Source organism: Cucurbita pepo, chromosome LG18 (assembly GCF_002806865.2).
Source record: "Cucurbita pepo subsp. pepo cultivar mu-cu-16 chromosome LG18, ASM280686v2, whole genome shotgun sequence".
Taxonomy (NCBI): domain Eukaryota; kingdom Viridiplantae; phylum Streptophyta; class Magnoliopsida; order Cucurbitales; family Cucurbitaceae; genus Cucurbita; species Cucurbita pepo.
This window is the reverse complement of record NC_036655.1, coordinates 7,577,772-7,588,870: the sequence shown is the minus strand read 5'-3', so window position 1 is coordinate 7,588,870 and position 11,099 is coordinate 7,577,772. Positions and strand designations below refer to the sequence as shown.

Here is an 11,099-nt window from a genome sequence, read left to right as displayed (position 1 = left end):
AAGCACTTAAAGATAAATTTGGTGTGTTTTTTTATTAATAATGGAAGCAATTGTCTTTGATGTGGTAAAATAAGAGAATATAGATATGCCCATACCAATTATATCCAAATATCACGTGTCGAATAGATTAGAAACATATTGTCCAAAGGTCGGAAAAAATATTAGTGAGGTCATATTGGCATGACTAAATATACGTTGTTGTGATATACACAATCTTGTGTCTTTTAGGGTGATCAGTTGAAGGTCTATAGATTTGGCGCTCCTGCTTCATTATTTTATATACACTCAAATTAAGAAAGAATTCGTGGAACTCATAGTGAACTTTTTGATGATGTTGATGTTGTCGAATGTTGGGTGCCCTTGAATGTTACTTATTCAGCACAATATTAACCTTGCACAACATCCCTGTGATTTGAAGGAGTCCAAATTGTGGCAAGTAGAAGCAATTCGTTCTTGTTTGAAACTGGAGCATTTTGTTTTTGATGATTAAATCTCAGCTTCTCCAAGGAAACAAGACAAATTTTCCAGTACATGGACTTCAAAATTCGGCCACTGCTTCTAGATTGACGAACCCGCGAAGTCCAGCCGGAGTGCACGTGGGTCGGAGCCCAAAAGCCAGAAGGCGGGCAATTTCCGAATCCCCGATGGTCCGAAACTATAAACTACTACCCATTGCAGCTAGTTCACTGTTCAATCGTCTCCCACCCACAGCTTTCCAACCAGCACTTCGTCCATTATCGCGTTGCTCATCTAGGTCCCCGAAAATGGCGCGTAACGAGGGTATCAAACCAGAGAATGAAGAGCAATTGAAGGCCTTATTCGAGCAGAAACGGGTTATTCGATCCAGCGTTCGCAAGGCCCTCAAAGCCATGGACCCCTCCCTCAGATCACAGGAAGGTACCAATTACTCGCTTATTTTCATCGATTAATTTCGCCCCTGCTGAAAATGATAGTTCATCGGGCTCTATACTTGTTTCTCAGACAATGCAATTCAGAATATCGTTTTGGAAGCTCCGTGGTTTAAATCTAGTCAGAGATTATGTGCTTACGTGAGTTGCAGTGCGTTAAGGGAAGTCGATACGTCGAGAATTTTATCAGAGACTCTGCAACATCCACCAAAAGGTGTGTTCTTAAACTTATTAGCCGCTTAATCATTTATGCATATGAGATAACCCAAGTTTCAAGGATTCGTTTGGCAACTAAGACAGTAAAGCTCAATGAAAGATTTCATATTTGAAGTTTTACATCAAATAAATTAAACACAATTAGTTAGGTCCATTTGACAACCATTTGACTTAATTTGTTTACAATGTTCTTCATATTTCTCAAGGTATCATTTTAATTCTTAGTCAAATTTCAAAAACAAAAACATGTTACTAAGTTTAATTTTCAAAAAACGAATAGTTATTAAACTAGGCCATAGATTAATTTTAACTAATTAGTGTAGGAGAATATAACTGTTATGCTTGGAAATGGTTTCAATTTCAAACAGAGACTATTTGACGTTGTTGATCTGAATGCAGAATACATATGGGAGGAATTGTTGCTCATGATATGAATATAAGTAATTTTTTGAACTCGATGTAGTCATCTTGGTACCCCGACATGAGATAATGTTTTCCTGTTTTACTCGGGGAAGTTATTGATTGTAGTATGATCTTATTTAGCTTTGTAAACGTTGACATTTGTCTTTTTATCTGAAGATGGTTATTCGAAGAAGATATATGTCCCGCGTGTGGAGGACAAGAATAGTCACATGAGGATGTTTAATATTTCACGTATGGATGATCTTATTGCAAATTCAATGAATATCTTAGAACCAGCTCCGGTGGATGGTGATGGAAATGAACGTGAAGATGGTAACTGTATACTTCACCCCGTCTCTCGCCTTTCATTTACTATCGTCACCAGTTCTATGATGGTACTCGTGATTTTTGTGATTAATCTACAATCTAATATATATTGCACTGGGATAAAGATGCACGAGACTCGTGTATAGTGCCCGCATAAAATAACTTTTAAAGCCATTTATCTTCATAACATTACTAATATTTTTGTTTTTTTGGCTCGGTCTCCTCTAATGCATTAGTATGGCATTCCAAATAGCTCTAGGTAATTATTTCCTTACCATCATGGACCAAAAATATTTCTTGTTTATCACCAGCAAAAAGCCAGATCATTCCTTATTGTCTTGGATGGTCAATTGGTCTATTACTTATTCGATGTAAGCTAGAATTGAACATTCGGTGGTTTGCATCTTTGACAGATTCCTTAAACCAGTACCTCTTAAATACTTGTCTCCAAAAAAAAAAATTACCACTGGTACTTCCCTGGATGTTCTTCGAACTTGACAACAGGTCATGGAACTGTTGTTTCATTCTTCTAATGTTTTTTGATACCCAAAAGTCCTCAACTTGTTTTGTCAAATTCCTTTCATAGCATTGTTAAGTTTTCCTGGAATGGGTTATTCTACCGATGCCAAATGAATCATGGCTGTTTTAAGATAGAAAATAATTGGTCAGACATAGTTGTTTATGAGAGAAATGAAAAGAAAAAATAAGGAGGGTGTTCACCATATATATATGGCTGTTCCTCGAAGGTGGGGAATGCTGAGACACGAGTCTGCTTTGGCATGTATTATAACAGAACTCTTATGATGATAATTGATATCAACCAAACATTATTCCTATCCATATGGTCTCTTTTTCCTTCTTTTTGTCTGTTCTTAACAGAGAAATGATTTGACATAATCCATCTCTGCATCTTGAATGTAACGCAGTTGATATTTAAACATCGCAGTTATGCTGACAAAAGACCCCATTGATTTATTCCTCTTACCAGGTGAGATATTTATATCAATTTGTTGATCGCTTAGGGTTTATTTATAGGTCATAAGGCAACATGAAATCACTTGTTAATATGTTGATGATGATTACTGCCAGGACTTGCATTTGATAAATCAGGAAGACGCCTAGGCCGAGGGGGAGGGTATGTATTTGCATTTAGCCTTTTTGAGGTTTCTTTCTGCTGCTGTTATTACTGAACTTATAACACATTTAGAGCTGATTTTTGAAGTTGAAACTAGATACAGTGACTCCCAAATCTTGGTAGTTAAATATCTCCCTCTATCTTTTTTCTCTTTGTTTGTTCAATCTGTATAATCTTATACATTATACACTGCAAATGAATCTTATCCTACAAATGTTACAATAACAGTTATTACGATACCTTCCTTAAGAATTACCAAGAACTTGCAAAGGTGCGGAATTGGAAGCAGCCCCTCCTTGGTATGTGTGTAATATCTCTTCTTTTTAGTTTAAGCTCGCCATAGTTTCCTCTTTCACGTCACCTTGTTTCCCTGCAACTTCACTTAGCCCAGTTGGCATGATTTTGCAGTTGCACTGTCCTATTCAGTGCAGATAATGGATGAAGGACTTATACCACTCACTCTGAACGATGTTTTAGTCGATGTTCTTGTATCACCTTCTGGTGTGATTCCCATCAGCTCAGCTGGGTTGGACAAGTAATTTCTGTCATCTGAGAAGGCTAAGAATTGTTTTGACATCAAATTTTTCTTTGGTTTCTTACTTCCTACTTGTCATGTCCTCGCAGAATGAAAGTATGATACTGGACTCGAGAATCAATCTCTAACAATGCCTTCCTTCATGAAATCCTTGAAATTCTGGAGTTTGGAATCCTTGAAGCTGTTAAATGATTAAATGTACGCCTTTCCCCTCTCTTTTTGAATCACTTATTTCAGATATGCCATCATGAGGAAGTAATAGTTCTGAATATACAATTAATCAGACATGACTATCAAAGTGAGATACTACTCTGAATGACATGTAATTTTATTAATTGTATCGAGTCCTGGGGACTTCTTTCTATGCCATTGCATAACAAAACCAACTCTTTCTTTGTAATCACTTATGTCAGCTAGTGACCTTGTCTTTTCGTTAGGAGTGGTTGGGCTGTTATAATAGAAAAAGGGGAAGAAAGAAAATTGGACAATGAGAAGTAAAAAAGAAGTTGGGATCTAACCAGGTCAATGCTTCAAGGTTCTTGAATATGAGACTGAATCAACCCCACCACCTACTTCTTTAAGGTTTTTCTTCTTTCTCCAAGAAAATATATGAAAAGCTTGGCTTTATGTCGCTTTATCCTTGTCCAAACCCAACTAACCCTCACCATTTTTTTGGATTAAGGCTTTGTAATCTTAGTTTTAAGATTTTATTATTTGTAAGGTCAGCTTTGGAAGGCTCCCCAACAGATTTATATGTTCATTATCATATTAATTTTTCCGTTGATAGTTGCTTGAGAAAAGAGATTTGAAGAAGGCAACCAATCCGGGATGAGTATTTAAGAGGACTCTGTAATGAACGCTCTTATACCACCTTCATTAGCAATCTTGAGCTAACTATCTTTCTGAGACTAAACTGCTTGGCCACCATGCTTGCCTTGACAAGCTCACCTGTAAACATGCTTGGTTGCTTAATTATATTGTTGCTTCTTCCTTATCCTTCTTTGTCAGCCGACCCCGATCCGTTGCAGGACTTCTGTGTTGCTGATTTAAATGCTACTGTATCCCTTAATGGCTTCCCTTGCAAGCCAGTTTCTGAAGTTACTTCAGATGATTTCTTCTTTGATGGACTGAGCAAAGAGGGCAACACGGATAATCCTTTTGGCTTTGGAGCCACACAAGGAAATGTTCTTGCATTTCCTGGACTCAATACACTTGGGCTATCCATGAACCGTGTCGACCTAGCTCGGGGAGGAATAAACGCACCTCATTCGCATCCTCGTGCCTCTGAAAGCGTTGTCGTTATTAAAGGGAAGGTCCTTGTTGGGTTTGTGTCTACAAGTAATGTGTACTATTACAAGGTTTTGACTGAAGGGGAGATGTTTATCATTCCCAGAGGACTGGTTCATTTCCAGTATAATGTTGGACATAGCAAAGCCATTCTACTCACAGCTTTCAATAGTCAGTTGCCGGGGGCTGTGATCGTCTCTCGAACTTTGTTCGCTTCAAATCCTCCAATCCCTCTCGAAATTCTGACCAAGACCTTCCAAGTCGATGATGGTGTTATCAACAGCATAAAGTCCAAGTTTGCTTAGTTCTGTCCTCAGTTTGTCCATTTGATTGAATATTGAAACTTTTCTGTCCCTGGTTATGTCCATGCACAATAATCTCATTCATAGTCCTGAATGTGAATTAATTTACTGTTTAGAAGGTAGTCATGCGTTAATATTTATATGATTCATTTGTTCATGATACTTGCCTTCTTTCTGTTGTTCCGTAAAATGTCAAAATAATAGAGAGAGTAGAGCCTTGGATTCATCAAATCTATTCATGGCAGCAAACAAAATTAAGAGCAGAAAGGGAAGCTTAGTATGTTCACTCCAGTGCAACTGCACTACAGATTTATCAGTCAATAAGATACAAATTGGAAGTTGGTTCAGTTTTGCAGATAATTCAAGTATTTGATCGTTCCAAGTATATCAGATGTCCCCAAAGGGACGATAGTACAAGTATTTGATACCAAATGATCAAACAAATCTATATCTACTGAACTGAATGAGGAAGCAAAATCAATTTTGACATTGGATTATAAGATGCCTATTGAGGTCTAAGATGTTCTTTCAAAGCTTCCACCGATCTGCATATGCAACCATTCCGGTTGCGCAGCTTGGGTATAATCTCTTGCCGCTTGTGAACCATATAATATTCCAACTGCATCATATGGTTGATTAACCATCTGAAACGTTAGAAGAGAGAGTTTAGGAAATAAGAATCTGTTTTTTCTTCCTTCGTTTACTGCACCATTGGCAACTAATTGAACTCCATTTTGTATTGTTTTTCTCTAGATACATGAAATGAAACTTACATTTTTTGCGGTAAAAACTTCTATGGCTGAGCTTAAGTTCATTCTGGAATTCACAGCTTCAAGCTTCATGGAGAGTAACTAAAAATTTGAGCCAAATATTCAAAGGTCAGAGTAAATTGAGAAAAGGTTCTGAAATGAAAGGACGAACCCATGATTAGAATAAGTACCTCGACTTGACGTTGGAGTGATTGGACATAATTTATTATCTCATCAAGAACAAGTGCTTTTCCAATAACCTAACAGGAGGAAAATACCAATAAAGAAAAATTATAATATGAACTTGATTTTCAATGACTGCAACCAAACTCATAGATAGATTAGCTTTGTTCTGGTGTTCTTTTCTTAATTTTCTTAGAACACTCCAATGGGAACGTCTCTCTAGTTTTCCTTTTTCTATATTAATTCCTCTCGGTGGCTTTCTTCATCTACTGCAGTTCTCATTTCTTTCCTTCTCTTTAGCTCCCAATTTGCTGCTTTCACCTCCTCTTATCCCTCTGACTTTACAGATATAGAAAGAACGAAGGATGTAAAAGATTTGAAGGAAAGCTTATTGGATACAACGGTTATGGCTATGTTGCAACTATCGTTCATGTTTAGAAGTAAATTTACTGTGAGATCCCACGTCGGTTGGAGAGGGGAACTAATTATTTTTTTATAAGGGTGTCGAAACCTCTCTCTAGCAGACACGTTTTAAAAAGTCAAAAGAAGACAATATCTGCTAGCCGTAGATTTGGACGGTAACATTTACTCTTTCTCTTCTACATCTTCTATATCAATTAGATTTAGCATTTTTTTCCCCCTTCTGTTAAAGAACTGCAGGATACTTGCAGACAACGTAACAGATAAAGAGTACCTTGTTACAACCGGGAACCAAGTCCTGCAAAATTTTCATTCTCTCACTGATCTTCTCTCTTCTTGCCTGCACAAATGGGTATAGTAAGACAAACAGGCAAAATTGATAGATAAACATTCCAAATCTCCACCAGAAACTTGAAGCTGTTAGACAGAATGCTAAGAACTGTCTGAGATATTTGAATTCCAAATAACTTAGAAAAGTACATTACTCTTTCTGCTAAACTATGGCTATCAGTAGCTTGGCCCCTTCTCGCTCTGACATGGATGTAATCTTTTGGTGGTTCGGGTTTCCGGCTTTGCTCGGCCAGCTTCTTACCATCTGCTGAGCTAGGTTCTACTTCAGCTTTTATACCACCACCTTCATGTCTGGATGCCACCACTTTCATCCGTTTACCATTTGAGTTACTCTGTATGAAATGGAGTGGTGATACTGTTACTATCTTGATTAATAAGTCAGTAATAGGCCAAGTTATTAGAATTCAAAGACAAAAGTGCTTTAATGCAGGTAGCCAGTGTCGAGATATATGATCAGCAGTCCAAGTTTTAAATATCTGCATACATCATTTGGGCAAGTTTCTTGGTAATCTTGGCAGAGAGGGGCAACAAGAATGGTTTATAAAGATTATTAGCTGTTTTCTCTTCCTTGGGAGCTCCTCCCCTTCAAAAAAGAAAGAAAAAGAGTGGCACCTTTCAAAAGTGAAAGACCGAACTAACAGTGTACAGATTTGTCCAAGGAGGACAAAATTGGGTCAACGTAGCTAAATTGAGAGCAAAAGGGATTTGAGGAAGAAAAACAAGAAGTGGAAATGAAAACTAACCAATTGATTAGCACTACTGGTGGAAACCATTCTCGAAGATTCATCCTCAGAGCTCACATCCTTCCTCTTTCTCCCACCGCCACTCTGCTCCGTCACAGTCGATTCCTCCATTGATCCGTCGCGATTCGTGGAGCTCTCGGGAAACCCACCAAGATTCTGACTCAAACTAGCCATTCGGAGACCCAATGCGTTCCCGCCCTGCTCCCCACCGAAAGGCCAAATCGCGGCTAAGCTGTAAGCAGAAGGATTCGCAGCGGAGAAGGATGATTCGTTAACAAGTGGAAGATCCATTCGCAAGGTATCCAAATCAGATGTCAATTTGGGACACCCAATAAGAAATCGAGGAGATTTCTAGCCTGTAATTGAAGATAGAGATACCCAATTCGAGTGGAAGTGTAGGTAGCTGAGAGATTATTTATGAAGCAGTTTGGGGGGGCCGGGGAAGTGAAGGGCGGGAAAGAAGTAGCCTTTTCAGACGGGGTCCGAGAGAGAGAGAGAGAGAGAGAGAGAGAGAGAGAGAGAGAGAGAGAGAGAGGCGGATCTTTTTGGCAGCGGTGGCGCCACTATACTCTCTTTCTCACCTGTAATGTTTGACCCAAAGGATGAGTGAAAAGATCGAAGCTTTATGAGGCCGAAAGCGATTAGACAACCAAACCACCCTTTTCATCTCAGTGCTTTCACATTTTACTAAAGAAAACTAGCAGGGACGAGACTTTGCTTTTTTCCTCCCTACATATGTGTTGAGATAGCTCCCAACTCTCTGAGAACTATCTATCAATTGCCTAACGCTATGTCTGTAGCTCTTGAAGTTGAGAAAATGAAATTGGATTGTGCAGCAAAGTTAAGGCCGAAGGGCACTGTCAAGGCCTAACTTGGTTAGCACATAAATGAACATTGAGCCATACCCAAGTAATTGATACCCATAAAGGATCTTTTAAGCTTTCCTTACATGGTTTCTTACCCCACTTCCCTTCCTCATCTTCATTTCCTTCCAAAGTGACCAATTCCTCTTTTTTCTCTCCCTCGGAAAAAGTGATCCTAAGAACAGTATTGTTGAGAAAAACTTAAAAGAATCGAAGTTACTACCTAACTCGATAAGATATACATCCCTTTTTGGTAGTTCAATCTTAGAAACTCTAAAGTTAAGTATGCTTACTTAGAGAAATTCTATGTTGGGTGACTTTTTAGGAAGAATCATGTTAAAATAAGTCGGGTTGGTTATAGTAGCTTTGACTCTTAGAAGCAACAAACAAGTATTCCGGTAGAAAACTCTAATAATTTCATAATCCCTTCCAAACATGTTTTAAATTGTTAGGTTGAAGAAGTTACTGAATAAAGTTTATTCAAGAAATATTTTCCTGTGATGTATCAATAATTAATTGGCACGTGTCTCAATCAACTTTGAAATTGAAGTATTTGGTAGGCTTATTAAAAAGTGTATAAATTGAATTTTAGGTAAAGTTGCCAAATAAAGCAAAAATCATTGTCATTTCCAAATAAGATGATAAAATACTTCAAAATTTAAACCAAATTCAGAAAGTTGGTTTAGCACTTGCCTTCCATATAGATACTTCCAATTTGATGCTATAAAAAAATGCAAGCTTTTGATTCATCGCTCATCCTTCCACATCCACCCTGTGTTGTCTGCTTTGCCACTTGTCACCCTAATCTTATTGATTCCCCAGTTTGTTTTGGGCCTGACCCAAGCCCATAGTTCGGCCCAAATGGACTTTGAAACTCCCACAGGCCCAACCCAATTCCAGGCTTAGGTTACTAGATAACCATGGGTGGGTTAGGGTGTGGGGAGTGGGGGTTGATGATGAGTCAGTCAGAGTCCTTGAATGGGCAGTGGGGATAACATAGGTTAGCCCTATGAATAGGAGCTATCAGAAAAGATAACTCTTTTAAGTTAACTATTCCCACAGCCCCACCCTGCCATTCTCTCTCACTCTATCATTAACCATTAATTTGGAATCTTCTATAACTCACCTTACCTACCACTTCCAATCAACTTTTCCTTTATTTTTTACTTCATTTTTCAATAAAAAAGTTACCAACGCTGTCTCATGCTCCATATACCTATTAGAATTTGAAATTTAGATTCGACACTCGTTATGAGTCCGTATAAATATCGGAGCCATTACATGGTGGTAAATAAGGATTGAACAAATATCCCCAGAAAAAGGAAAAAGAAATCTTATCATCTGCACATCCTTACGTCCGAACATTGAAGAACAGAGTATAAATCCAAACCCAGAAAATGAATGATGTGGGCCTTCGACTCTGCAATCATTATCGTCTGTAAATGTATCTCAATACTCAAATCTCAATCTGCATTTACTGCAGCTACCACTCCACACCATTCACCATTATCGCCATACCCATCACCTTCAATTCGATTATGAACATCAATGGCGAAATCATAACTAAACAGAGTTGAAACAAGAAAAGAACAGAGTTGTTGCTCTGCCTAAACATGATCAGCGATTGAGTGTTTCTAATTGGCTCTTTGTACAGTGGTTTTGAAGAGCAGAATGTAAAGCTTTTGAGCCATGGAGAAGTACAGAAATCCACCCACTGAGTGTGTCACAAATGACCCAAAACTCTTCCCCACAATACAATGCCATGCCGGCCCGTAAACCCCATCGAATTCCTGCCAAATTCAGCCAACCCAAATCAACATTCTGAACAAAATGACCTTTTTTCTAAAAAGAAGTTGGGTAATCGATTCGTGTGTACCTTCTTGAGAGTCAATGCAAGGGATTTGGAAGTGAACTTTTCCATACTATCGTGGGCTTTTCTAGCGCAATCTACGGCGTGGATCTGCATAAACGGCGGCATATCGGCTGAAACCACTTTGACACCGTTGTTAGCAAACACGTCTGCTAATTCAATCTGTGAGCCACAGATTGATCTTCTTCTTCTTCCACTCCGTGATGAAGAAAGAGAAACAGAGAGCCTGCGAGTGAGATGTTCGTGTTCCTTTAGGAGCTGCTTCATTTCCCTTTCTTTGGCTGTGATACAGTTGATCATGCGTTCGAATTTCTCTTCAGAGTCGTTGAATTTCTCTGTGGTAGAGTGTTCCTGAGGGGCTTCGTTGGGTTTTTTGGCTACCATTTGCACTGTTCTGGGGCCGACCATTTTGGGGGAAGGTGGATGTGATTTTGACAACTTGTCTGAGTCCGACAAAGGGGTTATGGGATCTAGTTTTGGTGATGTTGGGTTGGGAGAGACAGCGGCGAGAGTGACGACGGAGGCGGCGGCGGCGGGATGGTTTCTACGGTTGGGGTCGATGGATGAGGAAGTTTCGTGAGAAGCCATGGATTTGTGAGATTGAGAGCTTGGGAATGCAGAGGGTGGTGGGTAGTCGTGTGGGTGAGATATGGGGCTGTTGATGGTCAATCTAACTTAACTGCTTCTGCACACACAGTCCCTTATCGAAATTGACCACTGAATTTATTGTTCTATTTTAGTTTTNTCACAACAAGGAAAGTAAAGGTCGTGGGCATGGTTGCGGTCATGATTGTGAATGTGGTGGCAG

The 11,099-nt window shown here is 38.9% G+C and overlaps 4 protein-coding genes across 8 annotated transcripts; 2 read left to right on the top strand and 2 right to left on the bottom strand.

Annotated features, from left to right (window-relative positions):
- The first annotated feature begins 312 nt into the window (after positions 1 to 312).
- Positions 313 to 3,887, top strand: LOC111780278 (5-formyltetrahydrofolate cyclo-ligase, mitochondrial-like). 4 transcript variants are annotated; one of them, XM_023660634.1, is made up of 8 exons: positions 317 to 897; positions 982 to 1,122; positions 1,704 to 1,865; positions 2,800 to 2,841; positions 2,943 to 2,988; positions 3,217 to 3,287; positions 3,397 to 3,523; positions 3,613 to 3,887. In XM_023660634.1, the coding sequence occupies exons 1-8, from the start codon at positions 483 to 485 to the stop codon at positions 3,623 to 3,625; spliced, it is 1,017 nt and encodes a 338-aa protein (XP_023516402.1). In that variant the 5' UTR covers positions 317 to 482; the 3' UTR covers positions 3,626 to 3,887. The 4 variants fall into 4 exon arrangements, 2 of the variants coding, with proteins under 2 accessions (XP_023516402.1, XP_023516403.1); XM_023660635.1 differs by having other exon boundaries at positions 483 to 897; positions 1,704 to 1,859; XR_002812827.1 differs by lacking the exons at positions 3,397 to 3,523; positions 3,613 to 3,887 and having other exon boundaries at positions 313 to 897; positions 2,943 to 3,107.
- Positions 3,634 to 5,274, top strand: LOC111780281 (germin-like protein subfamily T member 2). Of its 2 annotated transcripts, XM_023660638.1 has the most exons (2): positions 3,634 to 3,721; positions 4,532 to 5,274. In XM_023660638.1, exons 1-2 carry the CDS (start codon positions 3,712 to 3,714, stop codon positions 5,113 to 5,115), a joined length of 594 nt encoding a protein of 197 aa, XP_023516406.1. In that variant the 5' UTR covers positions 3,634 to 3,711; the 3' UTR covers positions 5,116 to 5,274. The 2 variants fall into 2 exon arrangements, with proteins under 2 accessions (XP_023516406.1, XP_023516405.1); XM_023660637.1 differs by lacking the exon at positions 3,634 to 3,721 and having other exon boundaries at positions 4,032 to 5,274.
- Positions 5,275 to 5,345: 71 nt separating this feature from the next.
- On the bottom strand, positions 5,346 to 8,460 carry LOC111780280 (transcription factor bHLH79-like). The gene is made up of 7 exons (XM_023660636.1): positions 8,094 to 8,460; positions 7,559 to 8,053; positions 6,950 to 7,147; positions 6,739 to 6,804; positions 6,053 to 6,121; positions 5,886 to 5,963; positions 5,346 to 5,756 (listed from the first exon to the last, which is right to left on the bottom strand). The coding sequence occupies exons 2-7, from the start codon at positions 7,847 to 7,849 to the stop codon at positions 5,628 to 5,630; spliced, it is 831 nt and encodes a 276-aa protein (XP_023516404.1). The 5' UTR covers positions 7,850 to 8,053; positions 8,094 to 8,460; the 3' UTR covers positions 5,346 to 5,627.
- Positions 8,461 to 9,640: 1,180 nt separating this feature from the next.
- Positions 9,641 to 11,019, bottom strand: LOC111780277. The gene is made up of 2 exons (XM_023660633.1): positions 10,298 to 11,019; positions 9,641 to 10,211 (listed from the first exon to the last, which is right to left on the bottom strand). The coding sequence occupies exons 1-2, from the start codon at positions 10,877 to 10,879 to the stop codon at positions 10,056 to 10,058; spliced, it is 738 nt and encodes a 245-aa protein (XP_023516401.1). The 5' UTR covers positions 10,880 to 11,019; the 3' UTR covers positions 9,641 to 10,055.
- Positions 11,020 to 11,099: the final 80 nt, after the last annotated feature.

What these genes read in the sequence shown, in the direction of transcription:
- LOC111780278 (XM_023660634.1), top strand. Translation starts at nt 483, where the DNA reads ATGATTAAATCTCAGCTTCTCCAAGGAAACAAGACAAATTTTCCAGTA. An exon ending in TCTGCAACATCCACCAAAAG is followed by an intron (nt 1,123 to 1,703) that starts GTGTGTTCTTAA and finishes TTTTATCTGAAG; the next exon opens with ATGGTTATTCGAAGAAGATA. An exon ending in CGCCTAGGCCGAGGGGGAGG is followed by an intron (nt 2,989 to 3,216) that starts GTATGTATTTGC and finishes TTACAATAACAG; the next exon opens with TTATTACGATACCTTCCTTA.
- LOC111780281 (XM_023660637.1), top strand. Translation starts at nt 4,450, where the DNA reads ATGCTTGCCTTGACAAGCTCACCTGTAAACATGCTTGGTTGCTTAATT.
- LOC111780280 (XM_023660636.1), bottom strand. Translation starts at nt 7,849, where the DNA reads ATGGATCTTCCACTTGTTAACGAATCATCCTTCTCCGCTGCGAATCCT. An exon ending in GCCATAGTTTAGCAGAAAGA is followed by an intron (nt 6,805 to 6,949) that starts GTAATGTACTTT and finishes CCATTTGTGCAG; the next exon opens with GCAAGAAGAGAGAAGATCAG. An exon ending in TGGTTCCCGGTTGTAACAAG is followed by an intron (nt 6,122 to 6,738) that starts GTACTCTTTATC and finishes TCCTCCTGTTAG; the next exon opens with GTTATTGGAAAAGCACTTGT.
- LOC111780277 (XM_023660633.1), bottom strand. Translation starts at nt 10,879, where the DNA reads ATGGCTTCTCACGAAACTTCCTCATCCATCGACCCCAACCGTAGAAAC. An exon ending in TTGCATTGACTCTCAAGAAG is followed by an intron (nt 10,212 to 10,297) that starts GTACACACGAAT and finishes TGAATTTGGCAG; the next exon opens with GAATTCGATGGGGTTTACGG.